The sequence below is a fragment of the Sparus aurata genome, chromosome 4, assembly GCF_900880675.1.
Source record: "Sparus aurata chromosome 4, fSpaAur1.1, whole genome shotgun sequence".
Lineage (NCBI taxonomy): Eukaryota > Metazoa > Chordata > Actinopteri > Spariformes > Sparidae > Sparus > Sparus aurata.
In genome coordinates this window covers 22741445-22765968 of record NC_044190.1, presented here as the reverse complement: position 1 = coordinate 22765968, position 24524 = coordinate 22741445, and the positions used below count along the sequence as shown (strand labels likewise).

The 24524-nt window shown below is 41.2% G+C and overlaps 1 protein-coding gene across 1 annotated transcript; it reads left to right on the top strand.

Moving 5' to 3' along the window:
• The first annotated feature begins 1131 nt into the window (after positions 1 to 1131).
• Positions 1132 to 23778, top strand: strc1 (stereocilin 1). Its single transcript, XM_030414696.1, has 29 exons — positions 1132 to 1348; positions 2815 to 3513; positions 3619 to 3643; positions 4157 to 5504; positions 6597 to 7424; positions 8078 to 8143; positions 9241 to 9351; positions 9479 to 9633; positions 11633 to 11819; positions 12619 to 12734; positions 13599 to 13728; positions 13834 to 14016; positions 14540 to 14578; positions 14665 to 14835; positions 15398 to 15535; positions 16088 to 16149; positions 16248 to 16383; positions 16480 to 16568; positions 16758 to 16887; positions 16974 to 17170; positions 17865 to 17955; positions 18260 to 18431; positions 18897 to 19072; positions 19192 to 19347; positions 19906 to 20048; positions 20163 to 20311; positions 20462 to 20559; positions 20689 to 20839; positions 22981 to 23778. Exons 1-29 carry the CDS (start codon positions 1306 to 1308, stop codon positions 23088 to 23090), a joined length of 6099 nt encoding a protein of 2032 aa, XP_030270556.1. The 5' UTR covers positions 1132 to 1305; the 3' UTR covers positions 23091 to 23778.
• Positions 23779 to 24524: the final 746 nt, after the last annotated feature.

Sequence of the window (24524 nt, the reverse complement as noted above, 5' to 3'; positions counted from 1 at the left end):
AGGGCGTGTTTGATTCACCCACTAGACTCCGCCACAAACACCACAATGGGAAAGTCTAAGGAGCACAGCAATGATCTGAAAGAGCCCATTATCGACGCCTTAAAGCTCGACTGAAGTTTGCTGCTGATCACATGGACGGAGAAAAAAAAACGTTCTGGAGGAAAAGTCTGTCGCAACAAAAATTGAGTGGTTTGGCCACAATCAGCAGCAATATGTTTAGAGACGTGAAGGTGAAGCCTTTAACCCCAAGAACACCACACCTACTGTCATGGTGCTGGTAGTATTATGCTGCAGCCATAACACTGGGTCTTTGGTGCAGTTGGGTGTTCCAGCAGGACAACGATCCCAAACACACATTAAAAGTGGTGAAGGAATAGCTAAATCAGGCTAGAATTTAGGTTTTGGAATAACCTTCCCAAAGTCCTGACTTGAACCACATGGAGAACATGTGGACTGTGCTGAAGAAACAAGTTAAAGTCTAGTAACTTCAAGAGTGGTTAAAACTTCAGCAAGAGGACAGCCAGAAGCTTGTGGATGGCTGTGAAAAGCACCCACATGAAAAACTGTTGATCAGGACTGAATGTAGAAGACTGAGGTTACTGTTTGAATGAATCACATTATCTGGGCAAATTGTAGGTACATTCATTCATTATTATTATTTTTTTTATTATTTCTAACGGTTAAGGCTTAACACATTGCCCTTCAGCCATCCAAACACATCAGGCTGCATTAATGTGAGTTATAAGTCGTCCTTGTAGCAGATGTCATGTAAATCCTCCAGCAGTCAGTCTGGTGTCTGCTGGCTCCTCTGACAGGACTCAGGTTTCACTTAATCAACACACTCCGTCAATAATTCAGCACAGGCGGTGGGGCTTGTTGCCGAAATCCCTTCTGCGTTTCACAGCCCTCATTTCGCACCTACTTTTTTCCTTTACCGGTGTCCTTAATTACGCTGCTTTGAGGGCAGGTGTAGAGTTGCAGGTGGACACAGGTGGAGGTGAGGGGAGGCTGCAGCCTGAGTGAGCAGAGCTCCACGTCACAGAGAGCATCACCTCCAATCGCAGAGCACACATGAAGTTTGATGGGTGAGCGACGGCTTGTTGAATGTTTTTTTTTTGTTCGTTTCTTTTTCCCGCTCTGCAAAGACTGAGTGGTTCAACACTATGAAGTCTGCTGTCAGTCTGCTCCTCCTGCCTCAGACGAACATCCCCTCTGCATCAACAGGATAGAACTAAGTGGATCTATTTTATAATAATCTTCATCTGGATCAGTTACCTGCTTGTTTTTAGACCGAGGACAGTGACAATGTGGTCCACGCCAGCTGCCTGCATGATGTGCATCCTGTTTGGTAAGTGCATAACAAGATTTCAGAAAACTTTTCGGCCAGTCGTGATTAAAAAGACCTCATAACCTTCACAACATAATGACTGTAATGTGGCAACATCATGTGATAGATATTTGATATGCAAAGCTGAATTAGCTAAATTCTTCAATATAAACCTTTAGTAAAGCTTCATGAACGTGTTAAACAAAGAGTATAACAGCTCATTTAATATTTTTCAGTTAAATGTTTTTATTTATTCTATCATAACAAGTAGAGTTGATGTGTTGATGCTGGAGCCTGATTGATATTTCAGTTTCAGGGTCGATGCTGATGCAGAAATTGAGATGTAAAAAATTCCAATGTCGATGAACTGCCGACGCACACTTCTTATCTGCAATGCTCCTTTAAAAGTGGTTATCAGAGACTCGTGACTGTGCAACAGAACATTTCCAGTTTGACTATAAACTTTGTCACCTGAAACAACCTCCGTGCACTGAAACAATAAACTTGCTGGGAACTGAATCAATATGAATTGCCCCAAATTACTTTTTTCTGCATTATAATCTCAAAAACATGACATTAATTATAATTTCTGCTTTAACTTGCTTTTGTATTTATTTAACTTGTGCTCATCCCCCTATTTATTTACTTTCTCACTCAGTTTTCCACTCAATTTTTTCATTTATCCATTTGTAAGTTTACATATATGTCTGTATTTATCTTTGTATTCTCATTTCTGTTTGCATAGATAATAAATAAGATTGCAAATAAATATTCATATTTATTTATTCATATATCAATATTCAAATATTCATAAAAAATAAATGAATAAATAAATGGTAAAACAAATTAAATAAATGAGAGACTTAAAGAAATGTAAATATTAACCAACTAATTTATGAACTGAGACATAAAATTATATTTCTGCTTTTATTTACCTAATAATAACAATTCCCGTATTCTATTTACTTTTCCATTTAATTTACTAATTGATCGATTAATTGATTGATTTACGCATTTACTTCTGTTTCCTTTTCCTTTTGCATTTCACAAGATAATACATAAGTAAAGACGAATAAATGAATAAACAAAGTGGTTAAACAAATGAGAAAGTAGGTAAATGGAGAAATGAATACAAAGGTAAATAAATACAGAAGCAAGATAAAACAGAAATATCAATTTATGTCACATTTTATACAGTAATAAATACCTGAATTTATTTTTGGTATTGTCCTGGTTAATTTGATGACATTTGTGCTGCTTTTTTGATTTTGGCAGTATCACTCCTCCATGACATAAACACTAATACAGATATGGCTGCACTCAATAATTTCTCTGTGTCATATTTGAAACACAGGTTTTTCAGGTCAATCCTTGATATTTTGTATAAGTCGTGACTTGAATGAGTAGATCAACTCGGAAGTGTCAATTTGCCCATTAAGTGTGGGCCAACAGAAATCCATATTGTTTTGTTTTCTTGGTGTCTGCAGGGATCACATACGATGTCAAGCGAGTGTATTCACAACCTCAGTTCATCCAGAGACAGACTGACCGGACTCCTGATGAGGCCGCACAGCTAGAGGAAGACATCCACAAAGTTATTGATCAAATCCACTCTTTGTCCGGTGGAAGTGAAGATAAACGCAGCTTCAGCACCTCGACTCCAGCAGAGGACTTTGACTTAAACGCATATTACAATGCCATGGGTAACGTGTACGCTCTCTTTCAACCCCTGCTGAGAGAAGGATTCGTTGATGACCTCCCCAGAACTGTTATCTGTATTCTGTCTGGGAGGCAGGACTGTGGACTGGAGGCAGAGCTGACAAAGACTGTGTCTCTGGAGGTAGTCCGTCCGCTGCTGACGTTTGTGTCGTCCCTGAGATCCCAGACGTGCTCTCCTCTGAATGGAGACGGAGGCCCCAGCAGCTTCCTCAGGGCCTACCTCAGGATGGGAGAACCAACATCAGCAGCATTTAGTGGTTTTCAGGAGACGTTCATAAATATACTGTCCGGTCTCCCTCTCTCTGGGAACTTGCTGAACGTCGTCAGCCGCATCGTGGACTCGACTGTGACGTACGTCTCAAAGTTCATGGCATCGTTTCTCCAAGCGCCGATGGACTACATCAAAATAGCTTTACAGTTTGGAATCAGAATACCGTCTTTAGATGGAAGAGAGGTCTGTGAGCAAGGTAAACATGGCTTTTCTTTAGCCCTTTTTTAAACTGTCCTGTATAAAACACAGTTTATGACATATTCTTTGTATTAATTAAATTGTTTTACCACTCGTTCTGCAGGAGATCTCAAGCAGCTCATTATGTGGTAAGTCACTGATTAAATTCACATAAACCTTTTTTTTTTTTTTGCATATTAAAGCTGCTCTGTGAACTCTTTGACCACTAGTAGCGCTATAGAACAATGTTTCTATGATTGTGGTTGCATTTCAAGTCTCATAGTATGTAAGCTTATGAGAAAACAACCCTACCTCTCACTAGACGTGTTACCTCAATAATCAATGAGTTTATGCTCTCAATCATCAGTTTTTAGTTCCTCTTCAACCGAGCGTGATGCTCATTTAGTGAATTATGGTCCCATTTAGAGTAACACGGGGCATGCTTTACGGTGTGGCTACCTTGTGATTGAAGTTGCTATCATGGTCTTTCCTCGGGTTCTTACTCAGGTCCAATCAAGCTATCCTCTCGTCCAAATATGGTCACTTCTGGCCCGCCAAAACCGAGATGGCAACGGCCGTAAACTCAAGCTCCTTTAATAACATTGTCTCTGTCTGTATTATTGAAGAATCTGTAATAATGATCAAATGTATGTTTTGTTTAGGGGGGTGAACCACAATGTGAGCTGGTCTTTTGGTCCCTCCATCATTGACATCCTGCTTGAAATCTTCCTGGCTCCTGAACAGTCTCTGTGCACATATCCGGGGCCGGAGTGCCAGACTCCAACCATCCCTTTCCAACGCAGTGTCTCTGAGGACACTGATAACGACCACGACATCACACTAAAGTGTGATCGCAACAACCTGGCCAGGTTCAACGACACACTGTGTGCGAACATGGGTTCAGGAGCTGGGCGCTCACTGTCTGTGCACACCCTTTGCGAGGCACTAAAGTCCCTCAGCCCAAACCAGATAGAGCAGGTGTGGAGCAACATGTGTTATGTTATTCAAGCACTGGTGTCTCCACTCCTCAGCAGATCACCTGACTGCAGTGTCGGGCTCACACATCCTTCCCTGGCCGTCCCCCCTCCCTCTGAGAGCCTCCCTCATCGAGCAGCCAGAGAGGCCTCCAACCTCAAACAGCTTGCCTGCAACTACAACACCTGGTTAGAAGACGAGGAGGTAGACGCTGTCCTTGTGTCGCTGTGCAGCGACAATGAGCGTGAGGAGTTTGTGAAGCAGGTGTGTAACAATGCTTTGTTGATGAGGAGGCTGCTGTCTGATCAGATGAACAGCTGGCTGTATGGGTACTGTGGGAACTCGTCCGTAGACCCTGGCTACATGGTGAGCCAGTTCTGCATCTATGAGCAGTGGATTGACCAGCCATCAGTCCCCGTAGACCCCGCCTTACTGGAGTTCTGCATGAGTCTGGACAGTCTCCGACTGAACAAGCTCATCTGTGAGCACACCGGATTCTTCATTCTTTTGTTCTCCAACCCTGAAAATTTGAAGTTCATGCCTAACTGCACAGTCTTTCCCCCTCCACCACCACTCCCTGACATGGACTCATATATGTTAGAGTCCTGTCGTTACTCAGAGTGGCACGATGTGACACAGATCACCACGGACGTTCTGACTCAGTGCGTCCGCCTCGATAACAGCGGTTTCACTCAAGAGGTTTGTTCTAACAAAACCTTTCTGAATGCTCTGCTGGGTAACCAGGCAAACGCCTGGCTTGACAATCACTGCAACTCCTCTCTCAGCCTCTTGCCCCCTGAGCCCACGCAGCCCTTCAGCATCACAGACTGGTGTGACTACCAGACGTGGGGAGAACGGCAGGTGGACAGTTCAGTGATCGGCCTCTGTTGGCAGTCCGATCAGATCGCGTTCCAGAAGAATGTCTGCTGCATAGCGTCTGTGTTTGAAAAACTGTTGCAAGACCCCCAAAACAAATGGCTGACATCAGTCTGCACAGACATTAAAGAAATAGAGGAAACAGCCGTGTTACCTCAGGTGGGTATTTTACCTGGATAACATTGAGTTGTGCATCCAAAGTCTAATCAACATGTATATGGAAGACAGAAACTGCCGAAATAAAAAATTGATAAATAAATAGTGGCTCAATAAATGCACCAAAAATAAAACTAAGAATATATATGTATTTATTCATTTTATTTTATTTGTTAATTTCATTTTGTTACTCAATTTATTTAGTTATGTATTTATTGATCTTTTTATTTATGTATTATCTTGTGAAATGCAAAAAGTAAGGTATCCAGAAATAAATCTATACATTTAAAATGAATAAATAAAATGAGAAAGCAACAAGAAGCAAATTAAAACAGACATGTCAATTTCTGTCACATTGTCCAAATTAGTATTATTCATTTATTTTTTGTGATAATTTGAGCAGTTTCAGTCCTCCATACTTGTAGGTAAGCAGATAGATAGATCGATAGATAGATAGATCGATAGATAGATAGATAGATAGATAGATAGATAGATAGATAGATAGATAGATAGATAGATAGATGACCAATCAGAAGAAGTGACATAAGAGGCGAAATGGATTTCAGGTGACACATGCCTGCCTGAGTGTGGTCGAACATCCTACAAGGAAACCAGATGAATGCACGGACAATAACACACCTATATCCCAGGATATGAGTGTTGAACACTATTTTGAGAGTTTGATAGTTTAGAGTTTTTCACAATACAATAACCATCTCAGGAAATAAAACAAAATTATGCAATAATTACAGTTATTATTATTATTATTATTTGTTTGAACAAATGTCTTGTTGTTATAATTTTACAAAATATTATGTCCTGATATGAAACATTTAGTTAAAAAAATGTAATACATACATTAAACACTAATATGTTAGAATTTAAATCCGTATATAAGCAAATGCACATGGTAGGATAACTGTTCAGTTTTCATTATGCAGTCACTGATACCCACTCATGTACAGTATATATACAATATGCAACAAAATCCTTCAGGCAGCACTATGAATCACTAGAGGGATGATGGTAAACTGTTGCATAAAACAAGTTAAACTTTACATTCTGCTCTTGTCTTCACAACCATGTGCTCTCTAGGTGTGTAAGTACTCTGAGTGGACCCGTCCCATCATCGTGGACATGACTGAACTGGCTCTCTGTGCTGAGATTGACCCACTTAACTTTACCTCCGAAGTCTGCGCCAATGATACCGTCCTCCAGAACCTGTTGGCCAATCAGGACAACACCTGGTTAATACAGCACTGTGCCAACCATTCAGATCCGGGGGTATCTCCTGGTGGAGACGAGGGAGAAGGAGGAGGCTTGACTGGGTTTGACCCTGCTGAGCAGTGCCAGTACTCCAGTTGGAGCATCTCTGTTCCAGACGCAGCCTTGCTGACCCTCTGCTGGGAGCAAGACCAGACCAATTTCGTCTCCTCTATCTGCCCCAACGCTGGTCTTCTCTTTTTGCTCTCCCGGGAGCCGTCTAGTATGTGGGTGGGCAGCATGTGTAACACCTACACCAACTACACCACCACCGCTAACAACAACAGCAGCACCACTGCAGATCCAGATGTGTGCCTGGCCAGAGACCTGGTGAAGCGTTTCAACTGGTCCTGCTCAGCTGACCTCTCCCGTGCCTGCCAGCCTGGGGCCAGTCAGAACATGGCCCTGCAGATGATGGTGCGCTGCTGGGTGGAGAGTCTAAGGTCCAGGGTGGAGGATCTGCTGTCTCCACCCGTGACCAAAGTGTTGGAGCAGGCAGTCAGCACCACTGTGGTGATCCTGTTGGCCCTGGAGGAGGTCCAGAACACCTCGCTGCACGTCACTGAGAACATCAGGCTGAGTGTGCTGACGTCTGTCGTCCAGTATCTCGATAGGGAAACCAACTTTGACAGAAAGAGGGTCCTGCTGCAGTGCTTTGGGGTGGGTGCTGTGCAGTCATCGAAAAGTACCTTACTATCAGTGGTGGAGAAAGTTTTTAGTTACTTTAATTCACTATTACAATTAAAAGTCAGGAAAAATTCACTTGGATTTGTACTTGGATACAGTCATTGAGCAAATGTGCTGTAGCAGAAAACATTCAACCCTCATGTTCTATTATACTACATGAATGAACATGAATCTGTCGGCCAGTGAAAATGAAGGACTGAGTATATTTTAACACATTCCTGTAAATTAATTCTGTAGGTTAATCAGAGCATTGTGTGAATAGAGATGCTCCCTCATCTTTTATTCATACAGGCTCAATCAGTTCCTGTGTAGAACAATTCATTGACTTTACAGTTTATCTCATTATTCATCCATATCAGTTACCATGAGTGTGTCACTGTATAGCAGCTGACCTCGGGGGTACAGCCTGGCCTACAGCTGGTGTGCGGTTACACTTCTGTCATCGATATCGACGTAATGGACGTCTTCCTCTCTGTATAATCTCTACTGGCTTACACTTGATTTGGCAATTACAATAATGTGTCAAAACAGATGACCAGATTCCACAATCCACCTGTTAACCACCCTGTGTGTGTTTGTGTTTGTGTGTTTGTGTGTGTGTGTGTGTGTGTTTTTTTCTTCTGCAGAGAGTCTTAACCAGCTTGATGCAGACAGCAAGAGATGTGACCAGCGATGAATTCTTCGTCATCAAGGTGACCTCCACCACAGCATGTAACTTCCGCCAACAGGGGTCTCTCAGTAAAAACAATGAAAACAGAAAAGAACTACTTCTTTTCTGTTTTTTTTCGACGTCTTTTAAAGAAAGTTGTGAGGAAGAGCGGGATCATAGGAGTTGTTCATCATTTGTTAAAACCACTATTGCCTATGGAAATCTGAAACAGTATAGGAGTCAGACATAAATGTGGTTCACAGACGAGGTAAAGTTTTAAAATTTGATGTCGTGCGACAGAACGAAACCGGCGCATTAATAAAATTAAAACAGATTTTTGAGGGTTCATTACTGGAAACATTTAGTACAATGTACACTGCTCGATAAATCATGTACCAGAGGTCTAGTCTTTTTCAGACATTTCGTTTAAGATCTCAAAAAGTTAATGAAACAGGATGGCAATATCAGTTGGTTCAAGCCTTTGGTCCAGTCTGAAGTATCTCAACAACTAATGGATGGATTTTCATGAAATTTTGTATCATGGTTGTCATGGCACCACCAGTCTGTTAAAACATTTCACTTTTCCTGTGAAATATTTAGCATCTACCAGATTTATTGGCTCAAAATTTGGGGTACACATTCATGTTCCCAAGACGATGTTTCCTCCTCATTTTGGTGACAACCCCAACTCTTCCTTCTGGTGCCACCCTCAGTTTTACATTTGAGTATAACTTCCAAACAGCTATTAGGAGTATTGTCTTGAAATGTGGTACACACGTTCATGTTTTCCTGTGGATGAACTGTAAGTACTGAACAACGTGAAAACAAGTCACCTTAGCCACATCTTGTGCTGAAACATGCAAGAGGTCTGCTTCACTCACCAGCAAAAAAAGGACTGGCTAGTAAAACATTTACCAGCCATTTGGCTGGTGAACAAAAAAGTCAATTTTGCACGCTGCTAACAAGTGAATCTACAGCGATGAACAAGGTAGATAATCTATCTACCTGTTCGGCAAAAGCAAGTTAGCATGCAGACATTAGCATTCAGCTGAAAGCACAGCTGCTAGCACGACTGTAGCCTTGAGATATGTGTCTTTAACGTCTTAGTTTATTTGTGTTTATTTCTTTATATCATCCCAGGAGTACTTCAACATACCGCTAAGCAACCTGAAGTCAGTGCTCAGTCCAGCTCACATCACCACCGTCAGACTCATCCTTCAGTATTACAGCAGGAACAAGGACAGGCTGCAGGTGAACATCCATCAGAAACATTTATCTTTTTTCCCCCTTCTTTCTTCCTAGCATTCTTTGTCCGTCATACATTACACAAGATCGCATCCTTGCTGACACGGACCTGCTGTCTGCTTCTGTTGTCCAGCTGCCCAAACAGTACCTGTCCACCATGGTGTCAGTGCTGTTCCAGACCCACCTGGCGAAAGACGGCAGTCTCTTCCCGGAGCTGGCTCCTCTGCTGGCTGCAGCCACGCCAAGTGACATCCAAGCTTTGCCCTCGCTGCAGAACAATGTAAATGTGTAAGTAACCAACATATCTATTGACTCAATACTCATTACTAATGAGCACAACACACGTATTAATGATTATCCTATCTGTTAATCGAACAAAAGTATTTCTCTGGTGCACTGGTGTGTGAATTTATAGGACTGTGTTGTCTCTGGGCTCTCGTCTTCAAAGGTGTCGGCGTGTAGTATGTTGATAAAAGAATTCTGAGAAGGCAAGGCTGGGTGGAATGATGGAGCAATCTTTATTAAAACAGATCTCAAATGCCGTGCGGCCGCACGTCTGGTGTTCTCAAATCGATGGCAAAGTTATCGCCTTCGATCTTAGGAATTCTACCAAAAACCACCACCTTTCTCTGGTGTGTGGGGCCTTTTTAGGGCCTATTGTCCATAACCGCCCACTTCTCCTAATTGGCCACTTTGATAAATTAAAGGTTCATCTATCCAATGGGAAAGAAAAGAAGGATGGGTTTGCCTCACATCCCCTATGAAATAACTCTTGTGTGTGTTACCTAACCTTGCTGATGTCAGCTAAAGTAGACAAGATAATCTCTCCTAAACTTAGATGACAATGTATAGTTGAGTCAGCTCCAAATCTCTGGCATGGGCTCCTTCCTGTAGCTTATCTCTGATGCCCACCTCAGGGCTGATAAGGGCTCCTGGTCCTGGGGACCCCTTATCCTGTCGTATTCCCACACTTGTCTACAGGGGAGCATCTGGTCCTATCCCATCCTGTCTTCCCTCTATTCACTATTGTCTTGGAGCGCAGGATGTGTAAGAAAAACACAGACACTACAACTGTTCATTTGATTTCTAATTGCGCCCTTTTTAGTTCCTGATGCTGTTTCAGTTTGTAAGGACAACACAGCTTCATACTCTTTTACTACGGCTTGTTTATTCAGTTATGGAAACATATATATTTCTGAGTCTGTATTATTACCTCTATGATATTGTAGATATAACAATTCTGAGTTTTAGCTTCAGAATTGCCCCTTTAGAGGTGCTATTAAACTTCATACTAAAAGTGTTCCTTGTTGACGAGGAGTTTTGTGCGCAATCATGCAGTCTGTCTTTTTTACACACATCGTGTTTCCATCTGAACACAGTCCAGGTGTCAGGCTTCTGTGAGAAGTGATGTGTCATTGCGCCTTGAAGTGCCAGAATATGCATTATACATGGAAAGTAAAAGAAACTGGTTCACTGACTAGATTTCAATCTAGAAAGGGCTTCTAATGTGCGTGTGTGAAGGTATTTGCTGTTGATTCAACAAGAATGAGTGAGTAAATGTAGAACGTAATCACAAGACTGGCTGTGTTTTAAGCTTTTTTTCTGCACACAGTGTGCACGTGGCAAATAGTACAAAAAGTACCCAAAAGCCCTACAAGAGATTGTAGAATAACAAAGATCAGAACAACCTCCCACCAGTACTAAATGATGTTCATGAAAGGCAGAATTTGTAACAAGGCAGGTCACATTTATTTTCAATGCCTAGAATCACAAATCACATTGCCTCAGTGGGCTTTACAATCTGTACAGTGAGGGACACCCTCTCTCTTTAGACCCTCGATTCTAGTGAGGAAAACTCCCCACAAGTATACAGATTACAGTATACAGATTGATTTTAGGAGGTCGACAAGGAGACCAATGTTGGAGCCAGCTGGCCATCAGCTTAGCACTGACACTTGAATTAGGGGGTAACAGATATTGTTTCTGTGCACAAGTTCACAGCAGACAGTCCCACACATAACCCCTAGTAAAACCACATACTGTCATCTTCACATTTAGATTTTTTAAGGATTATACAAAAGAGATATAACGTATTGATTAGTGAACTTAAAATGTCAAACAGTTCCTTTATTATTTGTACATGGTTTAGATTTCCCCAAATCTCCCAGGATGTTAATACTTTCAAGGCAAACATTCAACTAACTGTTACGAAGCAGCAGTTCCAGTATATTACAAAACATTTAAACAAAATGTTATTATTTTATTTTTTATTTGACTTTTTTTGTAGGATGGAAACCATTAACAGAAACTTGCAGCACATGACTCCTGATCAGCGGCGGGCGTTTGGCTTGTGGTTCAGCAAAGCTCTACCCACCTCCGACATCATCAGAGGTCATCAATCACTCATAAGGGACACTGGAAACCTGATCGCCTACCTGCCCTTCCACAACTTCCAGCACCTCTCACCTGCTCAGGTAACAGCCCTCTGAGCTCTGACACCTGGCCACGAAACCCGAGAAGCCAGCACTCTGTCAGTTCCATTAGCCGCCGGGCACAGCGGAGCGACTCGTCACATACTGGTCAACTGAAAGCACAGATAGCCTCTTCTTTCTCTGTCACCACCAGTGTGTGTAGCTAAGGTTCAATAAGAAATGATAGGAGCACATGAATTAAGGATGACTTGAAGATGAAGGGGTCACTGACCTTGAAGCGCTCAGCCACGAGTTTAAAAAAACAGCTGTTTTTACACTTTTGTTTTTGTAAGAAGTGGATAGTCAAGATTGTATTATTGTATTGTATATTATGAGCTTTAGAGGTTTTCTTTTTTTGTTTTTTTTACCTTTACCTTTGATCAGAACCAGGCTAGCTGTTTCCCCCTGTTTCCATTCTTTGCACTAAGCTAAGCTAACCAGCTGTTGGGGAGTAGCTACATTTTTTTTTTGGATTCTCTACAAGGAAGTGAATAAGCATATTCAACAAAAGGTCAAACTATTCCTTCAAAGATTTCCTCTCTGTCCGGCCTGCATCAGTAAATGTTGATGTTGTTCACAAGAGGGCAAATAGGCATTTTCTGTCTCTATTATGAGTTCATGATCCTGGAGGGGGTCAACACAGATACATTGTCTCTTCTCTCATATCTTGTGAATACTGGTGAATATCGGTGAGCATGTTGTTGCCACATTCATTTGATAACGCTCACATTTTGAAAAATTAGAAACATCCGCTGACAAAAACTTTATCATTGCCGTATTCTGTCATTGATGTTCTCCAAAGCTGTTGGACGGGCTGGATGTGTTGCAGAGAAACAGCATCACTTCTCTCAAGCAGGAGTTCATCGCTCACAGCGTCATCGGCACCTACAGAAACCTGACGGTTCAGGACTTTACCAGGTAAGGGATGGCTGTGGAGGCACCTCCTAACCTTCCTGTCCATGTTCACAGCTCCTTAGACATTAGGTCAGATATGAGATACAGTGTGACCCTTGGTGGTGTATAAGTGTAAAGAAATAATGTCGTATGAGTTTGGCGTTTGTATGTTGCTTCATTTGCACATTTGGTATGAAGTTACTTGAATGTGTAAGATATTGTGCTGCGTAATATACACTATACTACACAATATTATCAATTCTTGACTTTCTGTCATTGTGGTAATTCTCTGTGACCAAAGAATGGGAAAAAAATACTTAAAAATTATGAATAGAATTAAATGAATAAAGAGACTGAATAAAAAGACTGTTTTGCACAACTTACAGCGGCATGTAATTGACAGAAATAATAGTCCAAAAAATATATCTAATTTTTTAAGGTGCAATATGTAAGACTGGCCACCGGTCAGTTGAATTTAGACTCCAAACAAAGTCACTAGCTTTTAGCTCAGTTGAAATGCTCGGGTGAGTGTGGGAGTGTTTGAGCCTTAAACCCCCAGAAGAGAGGGGTTTTTTGAGTCCCAGGGCTAGCTGGTTAGCATGCTAATGTCATTAGATATATCTGCAACACAGCAGATGTCTTGAACATCACATCTTCACATTCTGTTGATCATTTTAGTTAATTTCTGAAGGTTTTAAACTTAAATTCTTATATAAGTGTTGAATCTAGAGATCCAGCAGCAACATCTACTGAAGAAGTTACAAATTACTGTGAAATGTACTGTACCAGTGGAATGGCTTTGTGTTTTGCTTTATTTACTAAATGTAAGGGGGTTTTTTTGCAAAGAAACCTTGTTACATGTTGTTACATCAGTCTTTTTAATTTTAGGCTGGGCAATATCTCGTGCCTGGCAGACCCAGAGGACCTGCTTGTGTACAAAGACACCGAGGCCTTCAGAGTCATCAGGGACACCGTCATGGACTGCTCACGAGAGGGACTGAGTCTGCCCAGCAGTCTGGTAGGAGCAGAAACATGCGGTTTCTTCACTGTGTGCCTTCACATTAAAGGAGCATTAACATTATATTTACACTGTCTCTGTGCTTGTTCTGAACCTTTTGTCAAGATTTCCAGTTTGTTACTGAACAACACAGAGTTAAAGATCCCCTCCTCGCTCAGTCCTGGTCGCCTGGCAGAGTTCGCCCCCCTCCTACCCGCACTGGGTGTGCCTTTCCTGCAAGATCTCACGCCGTCGCAGATGCTTGATGCCCTCCCGGCGCTCAGCTCTGTTTCATTCAGCCCTGCACAGGTAGAGGAGCGAACCCCACCTGTCGTTTTCAGTGGAAGACGTAGTAGAAGTCATCTACAGCTGTTATTCAACATGCACAGTTTTTTTTTCACAAAGGAGTGAGCAAAATAAATGAGTGAGGGGTGTTTAGTCCATTTCACTGCATAAGCACCTATTTGTTGGACATGGTTGGGTTTCCTGGCAGATGGTGCTTGTAGGCCTGAGGAACAGCTGACAGGCAGTCGTCCCTCAGCACACTGACCCCTGAGGTGAGATGGCTCATGAGGTCTTGAGCTATCGTCTAAACTGCAGCCTTTTACTTTCACCTCAGCCTCACAGCTGTCGTCCTGCTATTATACTGTGTCACTCAGAGTCTTGGAAGAGTTTATTTCTTCAGACCTACAGTTGTTTTTCAGGTCCATTTTAGCAAAAATGTTGTGTGGACAAGAGAGTACATACACATAGACATATACATGACATATCAGTCAGAATCACCACTTTATGAGGTCATTTGTTTGTTATCCATTTGCTTTGTGTTTTGCAGGCCGCCGTGATTGTCGACAAGATGTCCTCGATTAACTCTGTGAGTCTTTTTGTTAACTCTTCACACTGTGAATTAAGTATGGAGATCGCTCTGTGCACACTCACACCTTCTTCCCCTCCGCACAGCTGACCGCTCCAGGCCAGCTGCAGGAGCTCGGCCCCCTAATAGTGGGGATGAAGACGGAGACCTTGTTGTTGCTGACCTCTGACAGGCTGCTGTCATCCCTGCCCGCCATGGCCCAACACATGCCTAGCCTCTGCTCGCCACAAGCCAACGCGGTCTCCACCAAATTATGGGTACAACACACACATATGACAGCGGATTTGTCGATAGATCAAAATGTAATCTTTAGGATTTGTGTACATGGATACAAATTTTTCATATTAAACTTGTGCTTGTGTCCCCAAACAAATGGACAATTGCTTCCTGTGTCCACAAATCCTATATAATAATGTAAAACGATTTCCCAGAGCCCAAAATGACAGCATCAGATCAATAGAATAGAATAGAATAGAATTACTTTATTGATCCCAGACTGGGAAATTATTTTGTCACAGCAGCAGTGGATCTGCAAAAAAACACTCATCGTCAAGAGTTTGACATTTTTGCTTGAAAAAAGACGGAAAAGTTTCATTTATTATCAAAATAAGTGTCGATTAATTTTCCCTAAATCAGCTAATCGATTAATCAGCCAATCGTTGAAGCTATGGAAAATGCAGAATTTAACTGAATAATTGTCACTTCAGAGTTAACAGAGTGATGTTTCTGACATTTTCTGATCAGTTATGTGATTTTTGTCATCTGTGGTTGACAGCTGCAGGATTTGTCCTTGTGTTATCTTCCCTCCGATCTGACCAGGGCTTCCCAGAAGTGGTCGGCTGGCTGGATGAAGTGGAGCCTTTGCTCTACTGCACACCTCTGCTCAGCGTCAAGCCCAGGACTCGCCCGCTTGTGAACATCACTGCAGCGTTTACGAAACCCTGGAACACTCAGCAGGTAAAGCGTCACACAGGCCTTCCTCCAGACCTGAGATCTGTATTGATGGTGTTAGTGGTGTTGCACTCAGAAACTGTGGGGGGCGCCAAATCGCACAACATCCCAGTTTCTACATAATGTAACTTCATTGGTCACATTTATGAAAAGTTAATGATGTAAGCAAGGAAGAGGAATAGTGTAAATAAACAGATTAGCCGAGACTAAAATAAAAATGCAATTTTGGAATATGCCATCAAGTCTTTTAATTGCTTCACAAACCCTGAGAGCCGTGCTTTTACTCCGTGTCGCGATCTCTTTGCACTTCCTCTGATTAAATATGCTTCCTCTGTTTGTAATGAGAAGGTTTGTATGACAGTGTCTTGATTAACTGCTAAATTATTAAGTGGGGGTAAGCAAAAGCAGAGGCGTCATCATCGTTGACACTGTGAATGGACAAAAAAAAAAAATATCCTCATATCAGATTGCCCTCGTCTCTGATCACAGAAGAACCTGTGTAAACCGCCATGTTGCAACAATTACATGACACAACGTTTTGACTTTATTCTTCTCCAGGCTAAAGCAATTTTCAAAGAGGTTCTTGATGCTAAACCAAACTTAATCACCCAAGATTTTCTGTAAGTACAGCACATGTCTGCAAAAAAATTGTCATAGTTTTTCTCTTTCTTCTTCTTTCTATACGCATGTGCTGACACTGTTCTCTTCCTGTAATCAGGAGTCTGGGAACTGTGGGTCAGGGCGTGAGCTGCAAAGTGTTACAGGAACGTCTTCGGGCCGACTCATCGCCTTCCTCAGTGAGAAGAATCGTGGCCTTCCTCAGACAGCAGCCTCGTCCTCTTCACACCTCACTGGTAAACTGTTTTAAATCAAAGCCATTCTGCCGTCTGTAATGCTGAGTGATATATGTCCGTATGGCTTTTGTCATGTGTCTTTGCCCTTCCGGACAGAAAAAGTGTGTGATCGAGGAGCTGTATCAGTTTGAGTTCTTCTCTGACCTGCTCAAAGATCTCGGGGCTGAGATCGCCCTGTCCATGCCGTAAGTCAGAAGTTTGTCGTTACTCCACTACAAGGGAAGATGTCATTTCATTATGAGTAGAGAAGAATTGTTTGTCACTGACTTACTACGTTCTTTTTTTCATGAAAAGTGACTTTAAGATGGATTTATATAGTAAAACATATCACAACATAATTGTTTGTTCCTGTGTGTCCTTGTGGTCGCCTGCAGGGTGAGCACCATTAAGAAGTTTCCAACAGATATGATAGACACTCTGAGGAAGATGATCATTCTGGACCAGTTTCTCATGCTGTCCAGAACAAAACAGGAGCTGCTGGTGGACAAAATGGTGCAGAGGATGGTGAGTTAGAGTGACACTATGTTTCCTACCTTTAAAAGTTAAAAAGGAGAGTTGTCATGTCGGTTTTGTGGATCCTCTCTGTGCAGGGTATGTACACAGGGGTGTTCACCGAGGAGGAGTTTCGCTCACTGGGCATAATGGCGCCGTTTGTGGTGGATGAGGTTTTCATTCAGCTGGACCGCCGCTTCTTCATCGACAACCTGGAATTCCTGCGGGGGCTCTGCTACAGCAGCACGAAGATGGACATCGTGGCTCGCATCCTGGAAGAACCTGCTGTCTTCGGGTAACATGACTACGTCAAGATGAAGGGTTTAACCGCTGTGGCCGATAAAATCCATTATTCTGACGCTCCATCAATTATGCAATTACATATCCTTGATATGAGTCTGATTAATAGAAGGAAAAGTTAAGTTAAAGGCATAAAATCTAAATAATAATAAATACACATAATGAAAATAATGAAATGATATATAATAAATACAAATAAAATCTTTGTTTTAAAAGAATAGGTAAATACAGTGAGGCTTTGTGAACTCTAATTTTACATATATCGACAGTTCTTATGTATGAAGGACGGATTAAGTATGAATAAATAAATGCAGAAATTAATAATAAAAAATGATTTCTGCATGTGTTTATTTAACCTATTAAATGGGTTCATTGTGAATTTGGCTTTATGCGCATTATGTTTTGCTTTAATGAGAATTGAGCAATTCAACTTATTTCACATTCTGTCTCTGAGAAAGTCTGCCACCGAATGATACGTTTCACATTTGAGAGTTTATCCAGCAGGGTTTTTAAAGTGTGGTTGTGGGATTTCCTCAGCCTATAGTGAGATCTGTACGTGGGAAAACATGAAAATTATAAAGAAAATCTTTAAAGGAGAGGTTTCATTAGACAAAGCTCTTTGCGTACCAGGTATCCACACAGCAGGAACACATGGAAAGATGATGAAGTGTTCTTGTGTTTCCTCACAGCCCGGTCAAGAACTGGAACCAGACAACACTGAGCCAGGTGGACCGCTTCCTCTTCTTCCTGCCTAACAACAGACTGCAGGAGATCTCCCTGGTCAGTCGGTTTAAAGCTGTGTTTTATCTACTCTGTGTTGTATCTTAATTGCTTCTCCAGTTAAACAAGTTAAATTTAGAGCTGTAACAGATTCTATAAATCCACAGTGAGGTGTTGGGATTGTTACCTGATCCCACGACAGGTTAGGCCAACAAAGGCTGTAAATAAATCCCTCAGGTGTCACATCTCCAGTAGGTGTCAGGGATCCGGTGGTGAAGATCCTGTTTTCCAGTAAACCATGCGTGTTGGTGTTCATGTCTCTACATGAGCATGTTGTATGTGTGTATTGTTCGTACTCCCACAGGCGTTGATGACTGTGGGCCGTATAGAGAAGCTGTTTATGAACCAGCAACAGTGGGAGCGCGGGGATGTGGGGATCCACTGCTCGGACGAGAACGAAAGGAGGACGATTTTTGAGAAGCAGCAGTTTGTTCTTCAGTTTTTCCTGGGCTTCCTCAAAATACATCCCACATCACGTGAGCAGCACTTTGTGCCTAATATCTATGCAGCACCCCCGCTAGCTCTCTGTAAAGGAAAAGTTTTACATTCAGGGGAACACAGGAGAACCTTTAAAAACATAACAGTATGTCATCACAGTAATGGACTGATATTTTGGGAAGTATGCATATTTGTTATGCTGCAAGTCTACAGCCAAGAGCATACGTGCCAACCCCCCTGATTTTCCTGTGAGACTCCCATTTTTCATTGCCTTCTCCTGGTTTCCTCCCTTGGGTCACAATTCTCCCATAAATCTCCTGATTTATGATGCATTTTCACACTTTTTCTCCCTTTTGGTCATCACAGTCTGTTTCTTTTTCTCTGTCTCTTATAAAATCCTGTCTTATAAAATGAATAAATGAAAGGCCATTAAAAAAACAAAATAATAATAATAATAAATAAAAATTTGTTCGTTAAGACATTTGTGTTGATGTCCTTGCCAGCGACTCCGATGATTCCCACCTGTGAGATTCTACATACAACAGCTCCCTCAGCCTGGACCTCCAGCAGTCTGACAAGCATGTCTTCATCCGCCTTCACCAACTGTCTCGAGCTGATAGGTCGTGACCCGTTCCTCGCTTCCTACCAACGCAGCCAGGTGCTCAGCAGGGTCAAACAGGTGAGGTTTCAGATCATTTAACAACCCCATGTGTTTATTTCCCCCTCAGTCAAGGTCTTAACACTGTGCGTCTGCTCTGTCTTTCCTGGGTCCCTCTGGAATAACGTGTGTGCGTCAAGATGTATGGTCCTGTCTCGTCCTTCTCCTCGTCTGTGATCTCTCAGCTGGGTGGAATAGCCACAGCGCTGTCACTAGAGGAGCTGAGCAGCCTCCGATTGACTGAGCGGAGGAGCGTCGCTGCTCTGGGCGCTGTGAGTGCCTGGACCAACAGACAGGTAACTGCTTTAGCCACAATGTGCTGTGTAGGTTTAATCCACTGACAACATCACCTGCTGTACATGTTTGGTCAAAACTGAGCCAAAGCCAAAATCTGACATTTTTCACTTACAATCTAAAAATATCCTAATTATATGTTAGATGTTCTAGTAATCAGAACATAATAGCCGGGCACGTCTGTATCAGTCGTTTCCTTGTCGTTTCTCAATTAATAAACTAATAGATAATCAGTAAGAACCACACACACTTTGTTTTATATCACACATGTTTGATATGTAAAGAAATCAGTCATCTCAGTAAATGAATGAGTCATACTATTATACTATCATATAATATGACACAGTATGGCCTCACACAAGGCAACTCAAAGTTCTTTAGAGGGGTCATCAATTATATTAACAATTGTATCAAAAAGACATTAAAACAGGTAGGAAGACATCAAAATCCCAAACTTTAGTAAGTACAAAATAGAAAAAATGAGCTAAATTAGAATAGGTTTTAAAAAGACAAGACAAAAGACGTTACATCATAACTCATAACTCTTGTTTTCACCCCAGCTGGCCGCCCTGTTCACCACCATATTAAACTCCACCAAGCTGAGTGTGAGCCAGTTTGACTCCAGCATGCTGGAGGCGATGGGATACATCGTCTGTGGAGCTAAAACCACGGAGATTCGTTTGTTCAATGCCGTAGAGTTCAGGTGAGCAGATGAAAACACTTCTTTATGCTGTCTATTTGTTCCCAGATGTTTGACACTTGAGTTATTCTGTGTGTCCTCCACCCTTGGTGCTGTGTCTCTCCCTGGTGGATGCAGTAAGGCGGTGCTCTGGCTGGGTCAGCTGAGGCTGTCCTGCTCAGAGGAGCAGCTGCTGGTGCTTGTTGAACTTCTGACCCACAGTCTTGCTTTTGGACCCATAAGTTCATGGGGAACTGATGTTTTCATTGAGATCGGAGTTCTGGCAGGTATTATGCATTGTCCTTAGTCAGTTTTCAAGATTTTCACGTCTATAATCAGTAATAGTTTATTTAAATTTTGTGCCGTTGTCGACAGCTGTATTAAATTTCATGATGCCACTCGTTCAGTCAAATGTTGTCTGTGCTCACCTCCTTCAGCTGGTCTCCCAGACATCGCTATGTCTGCCTTGGTTAAAGCACAAATTGAAGGAATCACAGCTGAGGCTATCTCAATGATACCACCTGATAAATTTGCTGTAAGACTACTTTTATTTCACATTTTCATAAGTTCCTTTGAGTCTGATTTTAGTGTTTTTATTCCTCTTGACAACCCTGTATCTTGTCTTGTCTGTCCCTGTATCTGTGTGTTGCGTCACTTCCTCCAGGTGGTGTTTGACCAGAGACAGATCAGTGTGTTCTCCTACGAGCAGGCTGCAGCAGTGACTAATGCACAGCTCGCTGCTATGACTGACCTTCAGAAGAGAGCGCTGGCGATGGTGCTGACACCCTGGGAGGACAGGCCAGTAGATTTCAGAGGTGAACCCCTGAAGTCCTCTAAACTCTTATTTTCCACTGATAATTGTAAGGAAACATAATTTTTAGATTACTTAAAGTATGACAAACAGCTTTAACTGGTTATTAAGCAAATCTAATTTAATACTTATGCTTCGTTAAGACTCACATAAACAAACAAGACCATCAGCGAGAAGATTGACCATTTCTGTATTCTTAATGCCTGTCATCGGTTTGGCTTTAGCACTAAATCATAACATTACAGGGGATTTTCTTTATATTTTTGGCTTTCTAAATTGAATGACTGTTACAGAGCAACTAAATCTGCTAGTTCTGCTAGTAGGCTAACCTAGATAAACAGTTCTGCTTTTGTCCACAGGGGCCGCCAGAATCAAGAAAAATGTTTTTTTTTGTAGCGACTCTAATTTTTCTTGTTAACACATAATTAGGTTTACATAGGGGTTATATGGTGAAGTTGTGTCCCAATTCCATACTAATACTGTACACTTCAGTATGTATAATATAATATTATAATATTCATAATATAGTGTATATGTCTAGATTCCGAATTTAGAAAACTATTGCCCAAATATCTGTAAAAAGAAAAGCTGCTAAATGTATTTCCAAAGATGTAATTCTCTTTTTTAATTTCAATTTTTATTCTTTATCGTTCTCTTGTCTGAGATCATCCTGGAGCTGCTCCACAATCATCTGCAATTTGTTTTAATTTTTCCCAGCTGTAAGTAGCTCCTTGTCCCTCTTCTGCATCTGCAGCATACTCAAAAATGATCGTATGATCATCTATGAGTGCACTTAAATGAGTAATTTGTAAGAAATGGCCAGAATTTTAGTTTAAATATTTAAGAAATTACTAACATTCTCACCAGAGTGTGGAGACACAAGAGTGTTAACGTTATGTCAAAGAGATCTATGCGTAAAACTGTGTGAAATTAGCATGCTAACCTGCTAGCCACAAGCCCATCCTGTTTCATTATACCACGTTGTGCTGGCAAGAGATGATAGTCAGCTGCCCCCATCGTTTCAACTGGGAGACATATGCAGAAAAACTCATCCATACACCTTCTGAATTCAAGTTTCTCTCTCGTACTTAACTAATATTAACCTAACTGCCTTCTTTACTCATCTTAAAACACACATCATTCAAACTTGACATAAACTAAATAAACACACAAACACAGTCTTGGTAAGAGTAAGCTGTGAAAATATTCCAGCTCTTCACAACGTTTTCACAAGCCTGTCCAGTACCCGCCTTCCATGTCTTGTCATCCCTGATGTCATAGTTACGGTCAGAGCTGCTGTAAATCACCTCCATACTGTATCCCCTGTTGACAAACTGACCAGTTTGGTGTCTAGCACTGTTCACACACACATCAGGCTGCCAAATCTAGTTTAGCTAGACCTCATTGCCCCTGGTGACCCCCTTTAATCTGAGGTCCCGGTCCCGACAATCTCTAGAGCTGCTGGCCCCATGGCTGAGCCATGAGCTAAACAGCTAACAGTAGCTAGCTACAGGGACAGCTGACAAGCAGCAGTTGTAGGTTATTTGGTGATATGCTGCCTCTGTGTTTTTGGATCTGCCTTTGAATTCTGGCTATATTCTACAAATTACACCTTCAAATTCCCTGTGTCTTGAAGAGTGAGACTGTCCTGGTGAAAGCTGTCGAAAAGTGTTTTTGTCCATTTCTACCCTTTATTATTATTATAATCTGTCACCACAGCCAGAAGTGTGAATGCATTTTATAAACATAAACCCTGGTTTGAGTAGTCTGTAGTTTGGAATTGGGACACATTATGCCACACAATTGGGACTTTCAAATGTAGGTTCATTAATTCACAATTACATATATCTGCTTGATAAACTAGATTTGTGGAAACATTGCCTTGTAAAAGTTACGGCAGTCCTTGAATACTTATCTTGAGAGTGGTTTTGAATGTCTTATATGTGCAGTATTTATAAAAAGAAACTTGAGAGATATATTTTTATTTATGGCTCTGAAACTCCATAGCACTTCTAAACAACTACAGAAAGTGCAATGAAATACATTGTCTTACAGGTTTTTTTGTAATGATACAAAACAGATATTTCAGAGGGATCATATTCTGCATTGCTCTTCATTTGAATTGGCTTCACTGTGCTCCTGTAGGGAAGTCACTGGGATTGGCCCTGAGCCACAGTCCTCTGTGTCTCTTCCTGGGACTGCTGATGTTGCTGATCGCTCTGCCCTGCCCTGACCTGATCCTCCCCGGCACATGACCCCACTCACCCCTGCTGGAGCAGGAGACACCTCCCTGCGCCCACGTAACAAAGATAATCTCTGATTTATCTGTGCAATATCATACTTCTTTTGAAATAAGAAGCACTTCAGGATTTCGATACACTGTATTTAATGACATTGTAATTTATTTTGTGCAACGATCACTTTGACATATCAACGTTCAGCACTGGAAGAACCAAATATAAAGTTTAATTCAGAAAAGAGAAAAATAGTACAGTATTTACATACTGTATCCACCACTCTAACCAACACCAACAGAATTATTTTCATTATACTTGGATTATTTGTTTTATTTTTTGATAAATCTGTATGAACCCCCTGCTGTCCCAATATATCCTTCTCAGGGACGTGACGCCATACCCAGCAAATCAACCCAAACACTTAAAAGATTCTTCTTCTTTTTTAAAAAAAATATCGTTATTATACAGTTGTTACAAGTAAATTAAAAGTGTTGCAAACCTACAAAGTTATTTATTTTTGTGAGATGATATCATATTTTTGTCAGAGTTAGAGCTGTAATGTTTGCTAAATTTATACTGTATGTGTTGGTTAGATAATAGGTACATAATGCTCAACTTCAACTATTTTTGCTGTGAGTTTTGTATTGTTGTGCACACTCTCTGGTGTGATAAATATAGTTTAAATTATTAAAGTGAACCAATCTGCCTCTGATTGACTGCGTATTTATTTTTTAATTTACCACAGTGGAATTGTTTAAAACTATCTTATCATAGTTATTGTCAATACATCACGTCTGCATTTAAACTTTGTTCAATGTATAATCGTCCTATAGGATAATTTAGAAGATTAGAAAGATATAATTGAGTACTTTTCATCAAGTTGTTAAGAAACTATGTATATTTAAATGTACTTACATTTATTTGGATTTCAAAAAATATATCCTCATAGATCTTATTTATACCTCACATATGAAATTAAAGTTTGTAATGTATAATATAACTTATTAGAGTCGGTCAATTATTGACGTGAGTATTGATGTCAGCATTTTTATGATCATTTATTTTTATCCGATAAATAATGAAATAAATGTATTTAACAATGCACTGCTTTGGCTCTGATGCAGCATGCGATTTGAAAAGTAACTAGTGACTACAGTTATCCAATAAGTAGAAATTACTAAATGTGCTTCCAAACAGCAGAGTGGACTGTAAAAGTGGGAAATGTCTGGTAAAGTATGAATACCTCAAAATGTTTTACATTAGTAGGCCTACAGGAGGATACTTGAGTAAATTTAGAGTTTACTAAAAAGAAGGTTTTTGAACGACTCACGTTAGCGGTAGCTGTATCTCTGGCGCGCTGCCGTCATGGTAGACAAAAAGTGTCGATCCCCGAGTGCGACCTAACAGGAAGGCTTGAGGAGCCGTCCACCATTAAAATCATGGATGTGTATG

Coding starts and splice junctions, on each gene's coding strand:
- strc1 (XM_030414696.1), top strand. CDS start 1,306: ATGTGGTCCACGCCAGCTGCCTGCATGATGTGCATCCTGTTTG. Junction 16,888..16,973: donor ACAAAATGGTGCAGAGGATG/GTGAGTTAGAGT, acceptor CTCTCTGTGCAG/GGTATGTACACAGGGGTGTT. Junction 20,840..22,980: donor CAGGCCAGTAGATTTCAGAG/GTGAACCCCTGA, acceptor GTGCTCCTGTAG/GGAAGTCACTGGGATTGGCC.